The 12,690-nt window shown below is 40.8% G+C and overlaps 1 protein-coding gene across 2 annotated transcripts in view; it reads left to right on the top strand.

The window, feature by feature from the left end:
* GREM2 (gremlin 2, DAN family BMP antagonist) overlaps positions 1–8,458 on the top strand; it is a 41,350-nt gene extending 32,892 nt beyond the window's left edge. For both annotated transcript variants that reach the window (XM_052701860.1, XM_052701849.1), the window contains exon 2: positions 5,585–8,458. In XM_052701860.1, the coding sequence (XP_052557820.1) occupies positions 5,586–6,092 (507 nt within the window). In that variant the 5' untranslated portion in view covers position 5,585 and the 3' untranslated portion in view covers positions 6,093–8,458. The remainder of the gene's footprint in view (positions 1–5,584) is intronic.
* The last annotated feature ends 4,232 nt before the right edge of the window (positions 8,459–12,690 follow it).

Genomic DNA, 12,690 nt, shown 5'->3' with positions numbered 1-12,690 from the left:
GGGGAAATGCTGACCTCTTCTGAGGAATGCAACTATGCCTCAGTGAAACCCTTCTGCACCTTCTCTTTTTGGAAACAAATCAAGAGCCTGGTCAGAATAGAACAATTCCTGAGGCATTCAGTTTGTGGGCATATCTTTCCTATTTCCTTCACACCTTTATGTTATTGCACATAAGCTATGTTGAGCCTCTCTGGGAGAGAAGTGGTGGTGAGAGGGAGAGGGAAGGATAAAGGGGAGGAAGGATCTCCAAGCCAGTCAGTGAGGATGCAAGGAGCTTATTCATTTTGAAGTAGAATATTTTCTCCCTGGTCTATGGTGCAATACAATTGTTTTCTCCCAAATCACTATAGAAGGTTCTTAGAGGGTGAGGGTGGACTTTTCCTTGTGGTGGCTTTAATTATTGGTTTTGAAACGGTTATGCCCTTTGGTGATGCGTGCAGTGGTGTTTAAAAGTGATGCTTTAAAAGTATTGCTTGTACATGGTAGAACTTCACTGCTAAAACCAAAGAATTTTCTAGTTTTTTTGTTGTTGTTGTTGTAACTTGCTTCCGGTTCTTCTGCAGTCAATTTTCTCAGTCTTGGCATTTTAACTGTGAGAATCTGTTAATATTGGGATCAATCACTAAGAGGTCCCTTCCTCTTGAGAAAGAAAGATACACAGTGATCATTTATTACTGTTGTTTGGAGACATAGGATCAATGATTTCCAAAGGATACTTCAAGGGGAGAGGCTAGAACCAAATGCTTCCCTTGTGTAAGGGAGCTTAATTTGTTTCATCTTTATTTTTATATTATACTATTAGAATCATGCTTAACTATTAGAATCATGCTTAACCGCTGATAAATTAAATAAATAATATTTTTTACTTCCTGGGAGAGAATCTGATATTTCCTTGCTTCCAACATAAGTCATTAAAGCCACGTTTTAGTTCTTTGGAAAGTTATCGCCTGGCTTATCTTCAAGGAACACTTCTTATGTGACATCTTAACAGCTAAGAACTGACCATATACACAGTGTTCTTGCATTAATAAACATATGGTTGTTTTGTACATGTTCTTTTTTGACTAGGTATAATAATAAAGTAAATGGTGGAGTAGAACATAGCTTTGAGTCCCAGGGTCAGCAAAGAGCTGATCCCAAGGGAAAGCTTTTGAGTCTCTACAGTTTGCAGTTTGGAAGAGTGATGCATAGAATCACATGACTGTGTATGTACCATGCCACAAAACTGTACTTGATTTAATTTAGGCTATACTGCCTGTCTTTTGCTGCTAGTAGAAGAGAAACCAAATCTTCCAAGACAAATTCTTCTCTTATCAATTTTAGTTTTCAAAAACTAAAGTGTCTCTGAATTTGGAGTTTTCATCTTTCTGTTGTTCTTTTTCCCTTTCCTTTTTCCTCTTACATCTGACTTTCGATGGTGGTGGAATAGGTTTATGTTACTAAATCCAATGTATTTATGAGTGCATCAGAGAGCTTGATTTTTGGGCAAGCTGATAATGCTGGGTGGTTTGTAGGTGTTCCATGCTTAAACAAAAAAATGGATCTCACAATTGCTGGTTCTGCTTACATCCGTCTCTCTTTTTCATCATTTGAGGATTAATTAAACAGGCCAATCTGTGAAACAGGAGAAGAAACTTCATCGTAAGCTCAGAAATTGAAGTCACTAAACGAAACTCTGGAACAGTCACTTGGTATGGATGGGTGCTGTCATTGTTTCCTCTCTTATCTTTCAGAGACCATAGCTCCCTGTTCTGTTGGTGGACTTCCCAAAATGATGCGCTTGAATTCTGAGGTCAAAGCCATTGCTCTAATTCCTAGGGAAGTGCCCTAATGGCAAAACTATAGGTTATTTTGGGGGCTATACTACTGCCTGTCCTGCTCCAGAGCTGGATAGTTTTCAAGAATGCGCTGAGTTATAGGGCCAGAAGAATGGTATGCAGGAGGGAGCCTGACTTGGTAGATATTTTATGTTACACAGTAATTGGATACAAACAAGAAATAAAGCTGAAGGCAGACACAGCAGTCGTGGGTCTTCCCCTCCTAGCTGCGTGCCCTGACCTCTTTGGATTACAGAGCTGGGTCTTGGCATTCCTGCTTCCTTGGCCAAGGATTTTGTAGACTCCTATGTACCTTACAGCTCTGCTTCTGCATGACAGGTTTCAGGAGCCTGTGAACTCATGTTTTATGCTGATTTCCTTATCTAAAAGCGATAAAAGCTTAACATGTGAAATGCTAATGCAGCTAGGTCCTGTTTCATGTCTAGTATAAGATTAAGTTATTTTCTGCACCAGCTCACAGACCGAAAAAAGGAAGTGGTGGGGGGAGGGTAACAGAGGCCTTGCAGCAGCTGGCAGAAACTCCTGAAGGAGTTGAAAACCATCACACAGCAACTTCCATCAGCTCTGACATGAGAAGCCCCTCAGTGCTGCGGGAATGATGACCCAGGCTGGCATTTGCACACGTGTTAGCAGCTTTCAACTCTTAAGATCACCTGCTATATAATTCCTTGATATTGAGGAAGGACATAACTGCTCTGTTCTTGCCAGAAACCGGAATGTTTCTGTTTCTTCTCTTTTTGTTCTGTTTGTGGACAGGCAGCGTTCAGCATGCTGCCTTGCATTTGGGCTGAGTGTGCCAGAATGTTCTGTTTCTCTGAGAACAGTGAAGTTTCTTTTTTCTTTGCGTGTGATTACTTAAAACATATGTAGTCCATGGTGTGTTCCTGGCATCAGGTGACCTTGTTTGCACCCTTACTGGCTTGAATAGGGGTTTGTGTGCCAGGGTTTAGGAAGGAGTGATTTGTCGGTTAGTAAGGGGCAGCCCTGCGATTAGAAATTCCATGATCTGAGAGGATGCACGTTTGACTAGCTGGTGTAAACCAGAGTAATGTGCTCTCTGTACATATCAGAAAGTTCAAATTTGGTAGAGATCAATGACAGAAATAGGCGTTGTGTTCCTGAGTGTCTGTAGAAGTACTTGCTAATGTGTACTGCAGAGTTTGGTTTATAATTGTACAATAGTGGCTTTGATTAATAATGCTTTATTAGTTATAAACATAGACTTAGTGAATAAATCCTATTTATTCTGTTGAATTGCTTCCCATGCCTACATAAAACTATTTCAGAAATTATAAAGCTACTATAATATTTTTCCACATTATAAATTTCAAGTTCCTACTTCTGTCAGCATTATAGAATTCCTGTGTAGGATTTCTGCTCAAGCCCATCCTTGACATGCAAAGGAAGTTGTCTTTTAACTTGCATTTGGTAATGGAAAATTGTGGGTGTGGTAAGACAGAGTTTTGCTAGGAAAGGGGTGTGGGAAAGCGTGCATCTCTTTTTGACATGTCTCTGGATTTTTACCTTTCTCTTCCATGTCAGGGTAAGATAAATGAAACTGGAGAGATATATCCCTGCTGAAAAGGACTGGACTCCTTCCCTGAAGGACAGTAGAGCTGGAGCATTTACTTTGTGTCCCTGCATATAGAAAAGAAGTAGAAGAGATTGTCTGAGGAATGCTGGCATAAGGCATCCTGGCATGTCTTTTTCTAGAGAATGTCGGCTCATAACTCCTGTTTTATTCCCTCCCTTTTCTATCTAAAACACAAAACAGTGGGCACACATTTTTTTATCTACTACTGAAAAGCAGCCATCAGTGTAGAATAACATGAGAACAGTTTGGGAGGAAACATGGAACACTGCATTCAAGTGAAACTAATTACCCGATTAGAGTTTGGCCTGGCTGCGGTGGTTGACATCCAGGGCTCTTGGCGACAATACCTGTGATGAAATCCAAGTCTAGTCTTGATTCATTTGAAGGATCTGGGCAAACCTTCTGGACTTGCGTGCTGAATGCTAAGCAGTGCAAAAATAGGCCACTGATTTAAAGAACCCATGGCTACCATGGATGTCAGTGGTCACTTGGCACACTTACAGATGAATTTGCTCATTTGGGTTTTAGGAACTCTGGTTTCCATTTCAAGCATGCAGTCTGGTGATATTTGATGTTTGCATTAGAGCATCTTCTACTCACAGCTCTAGGATAAGCACTTTCCTTCAGCACTTCCAACTTCTCCCCTAAAAATTTAGTCAAAGTCTGACCTTGAGATCTTATAAACTTAGAAAATTATCTATAACATATTGCACTTAATCTGGTACTTTTCCTTCTCTTTATCTATCCAGAGCTTAAATACGTTAACTCTGCCTTGTTGATGTCTTGAATCTTCACCACAAACACATTTTTGATCTGTTGGTGTCTTTATTTGGAAAATGGTGTGTTTTTATCTTAGAACTACCTAATGCAAAATCTCAAATGTCTGCACTGCAGTGTTAGATATATCTATATTTATTGGTGTGATATTATTTGCTTTCTTGGCATCATTCTAAAGGAGAAAAAAAAAACACTACTCGAAAGGACTTGAAACTATACTGGGAAAAGAGGGATGACTCTTTCATCTGCATGCTGTTGCATAAATACTGTCTTTTCAGAACAAAGGTAAGCAGAGCACTTTTAGAAAGAGTTGAAGTGTCCCTAACCTCTGAACGTAAAGCTTCTGGGCTGCACTCACTTCTGGCACCCTAGAAATACTCTGCTCTCCCTTTCCTGGGACAACAAAATTAAATAAACAGTCAAATGAGTTGTGAACATTGGCTTGATGAGGAAATTCAGTACTTTTGCTCTGATGTCATACATGCACATTTAGACACATTACTAAACTGAATCAACAAGTTGTTGATGAAAATCCAGGAGCTGCTAAGATATGCTCCACAGAACAAGAAATTCTAATAGACAACTATTGGAAAAAATACTTTTGCCAATTGGCTGCTTACTTTAGCTTAGCAACTGGCTTATGCTCTAGCCTATTCTTTAACATCTAAAGTAAATACTGAACTCTCTCATGTTTACAAACCTTCTTAAGCTATTTGCCTAGGAAACCTTGCAGTAATGAAGTCCCCTGTGTTGTATTTAAGCGTTTCCTCCTGTTGGAAGAATAAATCTATCAAGTTTTCGGCCTCCCACAAACACAATGTATGAAGGGCTGTACGTGCTGTAAGCCCTGAGAAACACCAGAAGCAAATCAAAATGATAAAAATATACTTTTGGACACCTCTCACTCCTCTGCCTGGAACTAGGCTAGGTAGGGACTTTAGATCTGAAGAGGCAAATGGGAGTTTACCTTGTGTAGCGTACTATTCCCTTCCCTCTCACTAGTCTCCACAGATGAGCAGTCACTGAGTTGGCAGAAGTCTGCTGAGCCTTTCCTAGCCAGGAATTTGCCCAGCTGTTTGGCCCAGGATTTCACAGAAAAGAAGGAAACCTTTCTGGCTGAAGCTTCTGCAAAGACGGTGGTTCAGTGATCAAAGCATTAGCTTTCCTACAGGGGAAAGAGGAGAGGGGCATTTCAACAGGGCCCTGACCTCTTTGTGATAAATGCTCACCCTAGAATATACCTAATCTCTTAGGAAAAGTGGTGGGATTACAAAGGCACTAAGGTCTCCATTTCTTCTAAAAGCATGTGTTAGGTTCAGAACTTTGTGGTTTGAAAACACGTCTCTTCTAACAGCTTCTTGTATTGCCATTGCAGGATGATTTGGAAATTTGCCGTGTCCATCTTTTTGATGGCAGCACTGGCTAGAGTAGCAGACAGCAGGAAGAACCGCCCGGCGGGGGCGATCCCATCCCCCTACAAGGACAGCAGCAGCAACAACTCAGAGCGGAGGCAGCAGCTGAACAAGGAGGTGCTGGCCTCCAGCCAGGAGGCCCTCGTGGTCACTGAACGGAAGTACCTCAAGAGCGACTGGTGCAAGACGCAGCCCTTGCGACAGACTGTCAGTGAGGAGGGCTGCATAAGCCGCACCATCATCAACCGCTTCTGCTATGGGCAGTGCAACTCCTTCTACATACCGCGGCATGTGAAGAAGGAGGAGGAGTCCTTCCAGTCCTGTGCTTTCTGCAAGCCACACAAGGTGACCTCCTCAACTGTGCAGCTGGAATGCCCCGAGCTGGACCCACCATTCCGACTCAAGAAAATTCAGAAGGTGAAGCAGTGCCGGTGCATGTCTGTGAATCTGAACAACTCAGGCAAGATGTAAGAACAGCTGTGTGGCTGCTGCTTGCTGTTTTCCTGTTGTCCACATCAGACATCCCGCTGCATCTCCTCTCCATTGGGCAGACTGCCTGTTTTCTTGTATTTTTTTTTCTTTTTTCCCTGTTTATTTTTTATTTCGGGAGATATCTCTCCAGAAAGGAAAGGCTCCTTGTCATGTGCCTACTGGAATAAAGCTGTTTAATGGGCTATGTTATGCACTTGACCATCAGGTTCATTTTATGTCTGGTATCATCTGACAGTTGAATCTTACAGGATGGAGCAGGCTCCTGAAGTTGAGACTGTGCATCTAAGTGACCAGTTGGCTGAATGCAACGTTAAATGTTTCCACTGTGTGGAGTAAAGCCATCTCCCTACACTCCAGTCCCCTCCACCAGATGAGATGCCTTCCCATTAAGCTGTTCCGGAGCTTGCTGCTGTCACCACGATAGGCTGGGTTCTGCCCAAATCTGGGTGAGGCAGACCAGGGAGAGCTACAAAGAGTAACATACAAAAAGAGACTCTCTGACAAGGCTCGGCTTCTTGAGACACCTCTTACTGTGCAATTGACAAACTGTTCCAAACTTGTGGTCTGAACTGCAGATAAGAGCTGAAGGGGAGAGGGCGAAACGTCAGATCAGCCGCCGTGATCACATCAGCAGCCTGAAGGAGGATTCTTAAGCTGTTGTGGCTGGAATATACTGAACATGTGGTCTCTGCAGCAGTGTTTGTTTTGTAACTTAGCTATAGTAAACAGCTGCTTAAAGTATTATAGACCTAGCCATGTATATTTTTCTTGTGACAGAATATGTCGGAGATTAAAATGTGGTAAGAGACTTGGTTGCTAGGTCAGCTGCCTGGCTTAAAATGGATGCATTTTAACTGGGCTTTCGGTACGTTAATGTGTTAGATCTGCGCCTGTTTCTTACTCCAAAAAGGACAACATCCATTTATTACCTTATATTTATGCCTGCTCAGACTGGAGAACGTGGAAGGTAATTGGAGAGGAGCTGAGAACACTAGTGGTGTGTTTCACTTAAGGTATAAAAGCACTATCGCACAAAGAACAAAATTTGGTCATTGCTGGACTGAATGCAAAAGCTGCCTTATTGTTCAGCGTCATCAGGTGCTGGGAGTGACATCTCTCCCATGATTGGAAACCAGGAAGAAGTGTTGATGTTAAAGGATAAACCCATCAGTCAGTGCTGTGGGAATAGGTCACAGTTGTATGAGTAGGGAGAGAGAGTCAGTGCTAATCACTGTGACACTGGTGGCCCACTGAGTGTTTGGGTTCTACATAATCCATGGTGGTGAACACTTTGCAGTTAATTTTGATCATACTGTGTTGTTATTCACTTGGTGGAGTTTAGCATGTCCTGTGTATCCTGTTTGTTCCAGTTCTGATCTGTATTAGTACCAGCTGCATTAAGATCATAAGATGTCTAAAAACAAACCAGCCCCTTCCCTCAAACTGTAGCCCATGCATGCTCAATCATCTGAAGCTTACTAATTAACAGTGACAAGTTGACTCCCCTATGCATGTCTTAGGGTTCAGGATCTGCATCTGCTGATAACAGCTTGCTGTGGGAACCCTTTCCTTCCAGATTCCTTACGTGCAGCCCCTTCAAGGGGTTAATGTGTTTAGGACTCTGGCCAACCAAGAGTTCAGTGCCATATTATGTGAGACAGGCTGCTCTAAGAGGCTTTTGGGACTGAGCTCCACAAGAGCTCACCAAGCGGTTTATGGGGATTGGCACGGGCAGGATGAGGTTGGTCAGGTGTGTTAGCCCTATTAAGTGAACAGTTATATGTTTTCTTCTGTGATTTTTCAGAAATGCAGAGGGAGACCCCTCACAGTTGTTTTTTCAGAAGCTGGCATTACTATACTAACAGCATCGTGCCAACCCCTGAATGGATAGTGTTCATTCCAGGCCTGATAGTGTCAGTGTGGGTGTGGGGCAAAGTGGAGAAAACTAATCTGTTATGACTCCAGTGATCTCAGTCTCCCCTTGAAAGAAACAAACTGAAAGTCAGTCATTTTGGAATGAGAGAGAGAAAAGCACTGTGGTAACTTCAGTTAGGAATGATGTGCAAGAATCTTTAAGCTATGTCCTGCCTGGGGTTTTCATCAGTTTGCAATATGACTATGCTGCAGCTTAAAGTTCCTTCTAGGAGCTATGTTTATGTAAAAACTGAGTTGAGCTTGTAATGGTTAAAACTGTATTTAATTCTTGTTTTATAAATGAAAACAAAAAATGAAGAAATACTTTAAGTATAATGTAATTATTTTATAGGTCTACTATTAAATTATAGATTAAATAATAAAGCTACTCTAGGGTTATATGGCATCCATATGTACAGGCTTTGCTTCAACACCTTGTGTCCAGCTGCTTTTTAATCAGTCTGTTTTCCAGTTTCCTTCTGACCATATGAGACACAAGTAAATGGATTGCCCTGGCAGATTGGGGAAGCCTAGCTACTTTACCCCTACACACTTCTCTATTAATCCCCTATACTACCACTGGCTTTTTTGGGTAGTGACAAGAAGGCAACCAAAGTTCCACCACTAGCTGAACTGCTGGCATTTACATTCAGAGAAGAAGCTATCATCTGTTCTGCTCAAAATGTAGGCAAATCCTTACATAATAGTCACCAATCTACACATAGAAATAAATATGTCTCTTAAGATGTAGGTGAGTTTGAACCCTGGCTATCAGCTCTTGAATGAGTACAGTGTATGCACGTCAAAGTGTAGAGTAGTATCCTTGATGCTGTTTTCCAACCCAAAGAAAAGATTGTTGCAAAAAACAACAACAACAACAAAAAACACCAAAAAAACCAAAATCAAACATGAAGGAAAGCTTTAGCTAGGAAAGGGATTTCTTACAGTGAGAGGTGAGCCTCCATCAGAAGGGGTATCTGTCATGGATATTGAGAGAAACAGGAGTGCATAGACTACAATTAGCAAGGGGGAGCTACCTTCATTATGGCACTGTAACTAACATAAGTAAGAGCCCACTCTCCTCATCTCCCAAACTCTTGACCAAATTCTCTCAGTTCAGCAAAGATACATATTTTTTTTAAGTAACCAGTTGTTTTTTCTGTTATTATTTTCTTTTTTTGTTGCTTTGAGAATTCTACTGCGCTTTCACTAAGTATGGTCAGAGCTCTCTGCTCAGATGTGAGAATCAGAGTCACCCCATTTGGAACGGACTCCTAAAGACCACTGAGCCCAACTCTTGATGAGGCAGATGCCCCATCTTGCAAATGCCTCAGTCATTTGGTTTAAAATGAGCTCAGGCAGCCACATCCTCCAGCAGCCCACTCTCATTTTTGCCCCTCTCTTGGCCAGTGTTTTTACTTAGCTTGTAGCTTCACTGCCCAGCACTCAGCTGAACTTCTGTCTGTGTTCCAGCTTGGTTGGCTCTCTCAGCCTCCTCTTGCCTTGCTGCTGAAGCATACTAGAAGTTTATGTGGTAATCCAATGAACTCCCTCTTGTGAAAACAACCCAGAAGCAGGTGAGTCACCCTGGATAGATGGAAGAGGCACTCAGTCAGACGGATCCAATCTCTCTTAAATGCAACTGGTATTGTGGGACAGGGAAAAGGAAGGGAACAGCAAATGTTAAGCTCTGTTGTGGAACTGCTGACTTGGCAAGTCCCCGGTTTGTGATGAGTGACACATGAAGATTCTTGATTTCTAAGAGCTGCAGCTGAAAAAAAAAAAAACCCAACAAAAAAAAAAAAAAAACAAAACAAAGCAACAACAACAAAACCAATTTAGATTCAACAGAGTCTTTTTATCCTCAGAAAGACACCATACTTCTGAGACAGTGAGCTTACCCTTAGATGCCTTTACAAGTAGGTTGGATGAATGTTTATTAGATAAAGACAGATCTGCCACCATCAAGGGAATAGCCTGTAAAATCCATTCTGTAGTGTGAATCCTTTTTTACTGATGGGTACTGACCTGAAGGATGTTGGGCATTGCTTTGTCTTTTTCCTTTTCTGATCATTTCATATTGTCTTCAGAAGAATTCAGCTCTGTCAGTTTTCACTTACTCTGTCCATAGCAGTTCAAAATTGGTGTAAGTTATGTAACTGATATAAGGGAGTTGGCATAAACAGAGCCCTACATATTAGCCTAGAGTACGTAGCAAAATAATAGCGATGCAAAGACTTGCTATATCTTGATGAAATTAATAGCTGCTTTCAACTTTTAAGCTGATTACTTAAAAAAAAAATCAGACAAGAAAAGATGACAACCTATGGAAGATGTGACTACTCACGTTCCCAGTGCCACTGTTGGTTAATACTTAACTGACTTTTGGAAGTTCTTTACAAAGATGAAAGTTGCTACAGGAAAGCCAAACACTGCTGTGTAATAACAACTGTGACTAAGTACTGTCCTTCTGAAAGGTTTAATTTGCAAAGCAGAGCAACACAAATCTTAGGTCATCTTGAAAGGAGGATCTTCTCATACTCAGAAAGTTACATCTGCTGCTTAGGTATACAAGTCCTTATTGAGCTACTGCAGTTTAAGCAACTATGAACGATTCATATGATGACAGCAAAGGCTCAGCAAGTGTAGCATATTTGATACTCAAGTAAATGGGGAGAGAGACCTAAAGGGCCTTTCCACTTTCTAAAAGCAAACAAAATAATGTTTTGAATTCTGACAGAGTTCTGTGTGCCACTGAAAAAAGTAATGGTGACTTACATTGGGATTCCACTCATGCTGTGGGTCAGGCTCGATGGTGCTCTGAGCAACCTGATGTAGCTGTAGGTGTCTCTGTTCATTCCAGGGGAGTTGAACTAGATGGCCTACAGAAGTAACTTCCAACTCAAATGAGTATATGATTACAATATACACTGTAAAAGATATACGCAAATAATATTTTTGAACACATTTTTTGCAATAATAGCAATTTAGTAGGCATGTGACACAGGCAGCACTAATAAGAACAGGTTACAGGTGTGCTTCTAGTAGGAACAGTTAGGTTCCTCACAGGTATCAGATCAGCTCCACAGCAGTAAAGAGATGTATTTGAATCAGCTAAGCCTAATGCACTACTGGAGGCATGCACAAGCACGGTGAGTGTATTCCCACTTGGGAAGAGGGATTATATCCACATAAGGACGAGTTACTGGTACTGTAACTGTAATTGTAATGTAAATGGGGCATTCAAAAGCCCCATTTCCACTGATCCCTTCACATTAGTTTCCTGATGAGAAGTGGCACTTAGTGCATGGTTGCTAAAACTACAGCACAGCATGAGAGTGAAGAGGGAAGACAACTATTTTGTTGTTATTCCTTTTATTTTCATATAAATTAACATTCTAAAAAAAATTGAAATAGAAACACTAAATACAGTATTGCACATAGTGATCTTTGTTAGATGATTATTATTTCATTTAGTATAATTACATACTGTAGGTACTGAAGGGAATAGGAAGGCTACAAATGAAAACATGCTACTGTATTCTTGCACTTAGGAGCAAAGTTAAGAGGAAAAGACTACTGTTTACATAAATACAAACATGGATTTGAATCAGTGCCATTAAAATAGCTTTATTTTTTAAAGGTTTTTTTTTTTTTTTCCATAAGTTAGTTGTAACAACAAATAATCTCTTTGCACTCCCCCAAATAGTAATGTTACTCCTGTCAACACAAACTTTTAGAACTCCATTCTCAGTAATTTATATCCCTGACAGAAATTATTATGACTACAGAATTTCAAATATGTTTGTCAGCAACAGGAGACTTACTTTTCACATAGTGAAAAAAAAAACCATCTTTTCTAGTGCTTGGTATAAGTGAAGAATAACAGATTCCTGAGGTCATATTTCACACTTCTTTTATGACACTTGTATAGTATAGTAGCTTCTGGACAGGTAGGAATGTCTGATGATGTGCTAGATTAGACAGGGAATAACACACCCCCGCAGGTTAGACTTCATTTGCTTTTTACTCCAGTGTCTTTCAGGCAGCAGGGCTGAATGAAGCATGTGCCTCCAACTCAGTATTAAACTCTGGCTGCTTTCAGGAAAAGCGAGCCTTGAAAGCAGAACGTTATCAATCAGGCAGATTGTTTTGGTGCTATTTAATCATGACTGGAGGAAAGAGTTGTTATTGGTTGAATAGATCAAGGCTGATATAATCAATTCTAGATTGCAAACAGAAATAAAGCATGTGTCATAGATTTCAATCATTAATCTAGCAAGGGACACAGAAAGCCTGGAGGAAAACCCTGCAACTATGCTAAGTGTGAAATTAATGTCAATTAGTTGGTAGTCTGTGTCTGTCACTAGAATTGGCTACTGTTTTTCATAAATGTCAGTCCCCATGTGCATATTTAACGGCTCTCTAAAGGAGTTTTAAAATAACTGTGAAGCTAATTCCAAAAGAGAAGTCATGTACACGTGGTCAAAAGCCTGTGTAACTTTATCAGCAGTTAAATCTATACTATGCTTTCTAAAGTTCATGTAAAATTATTAGCTGCTCTATATGTTAACAAACTATAACAGCCAAATCTCTCTCATATTCTCTCTATAGTACTTCTGTGCTTTTCTGTATTGTCTTGCTCCCTGCCTCCCCCCTCCCA

Source organism: Tympanuchus pallidicinctus, unplaced genomic scaffold (genome assembly GCF_026119805.1).
Source record: "Tympanuchus pallidicinctus isolate F22 unplaced genomic scaffold, pur_lepc_1.0 scaffold1, whole genome shotgun sequence".
In the NCBI taxonomy this organism is placed as follows: Eukaryota; Metazoa; Chordata; class Aves; order Galliformes; family Phasianidae; genus Tympanuchus; species Tympanuchus pallidicinctus.
This window is presented reverse-complemented; position numbering and strand designations above follow the sequence as displayed.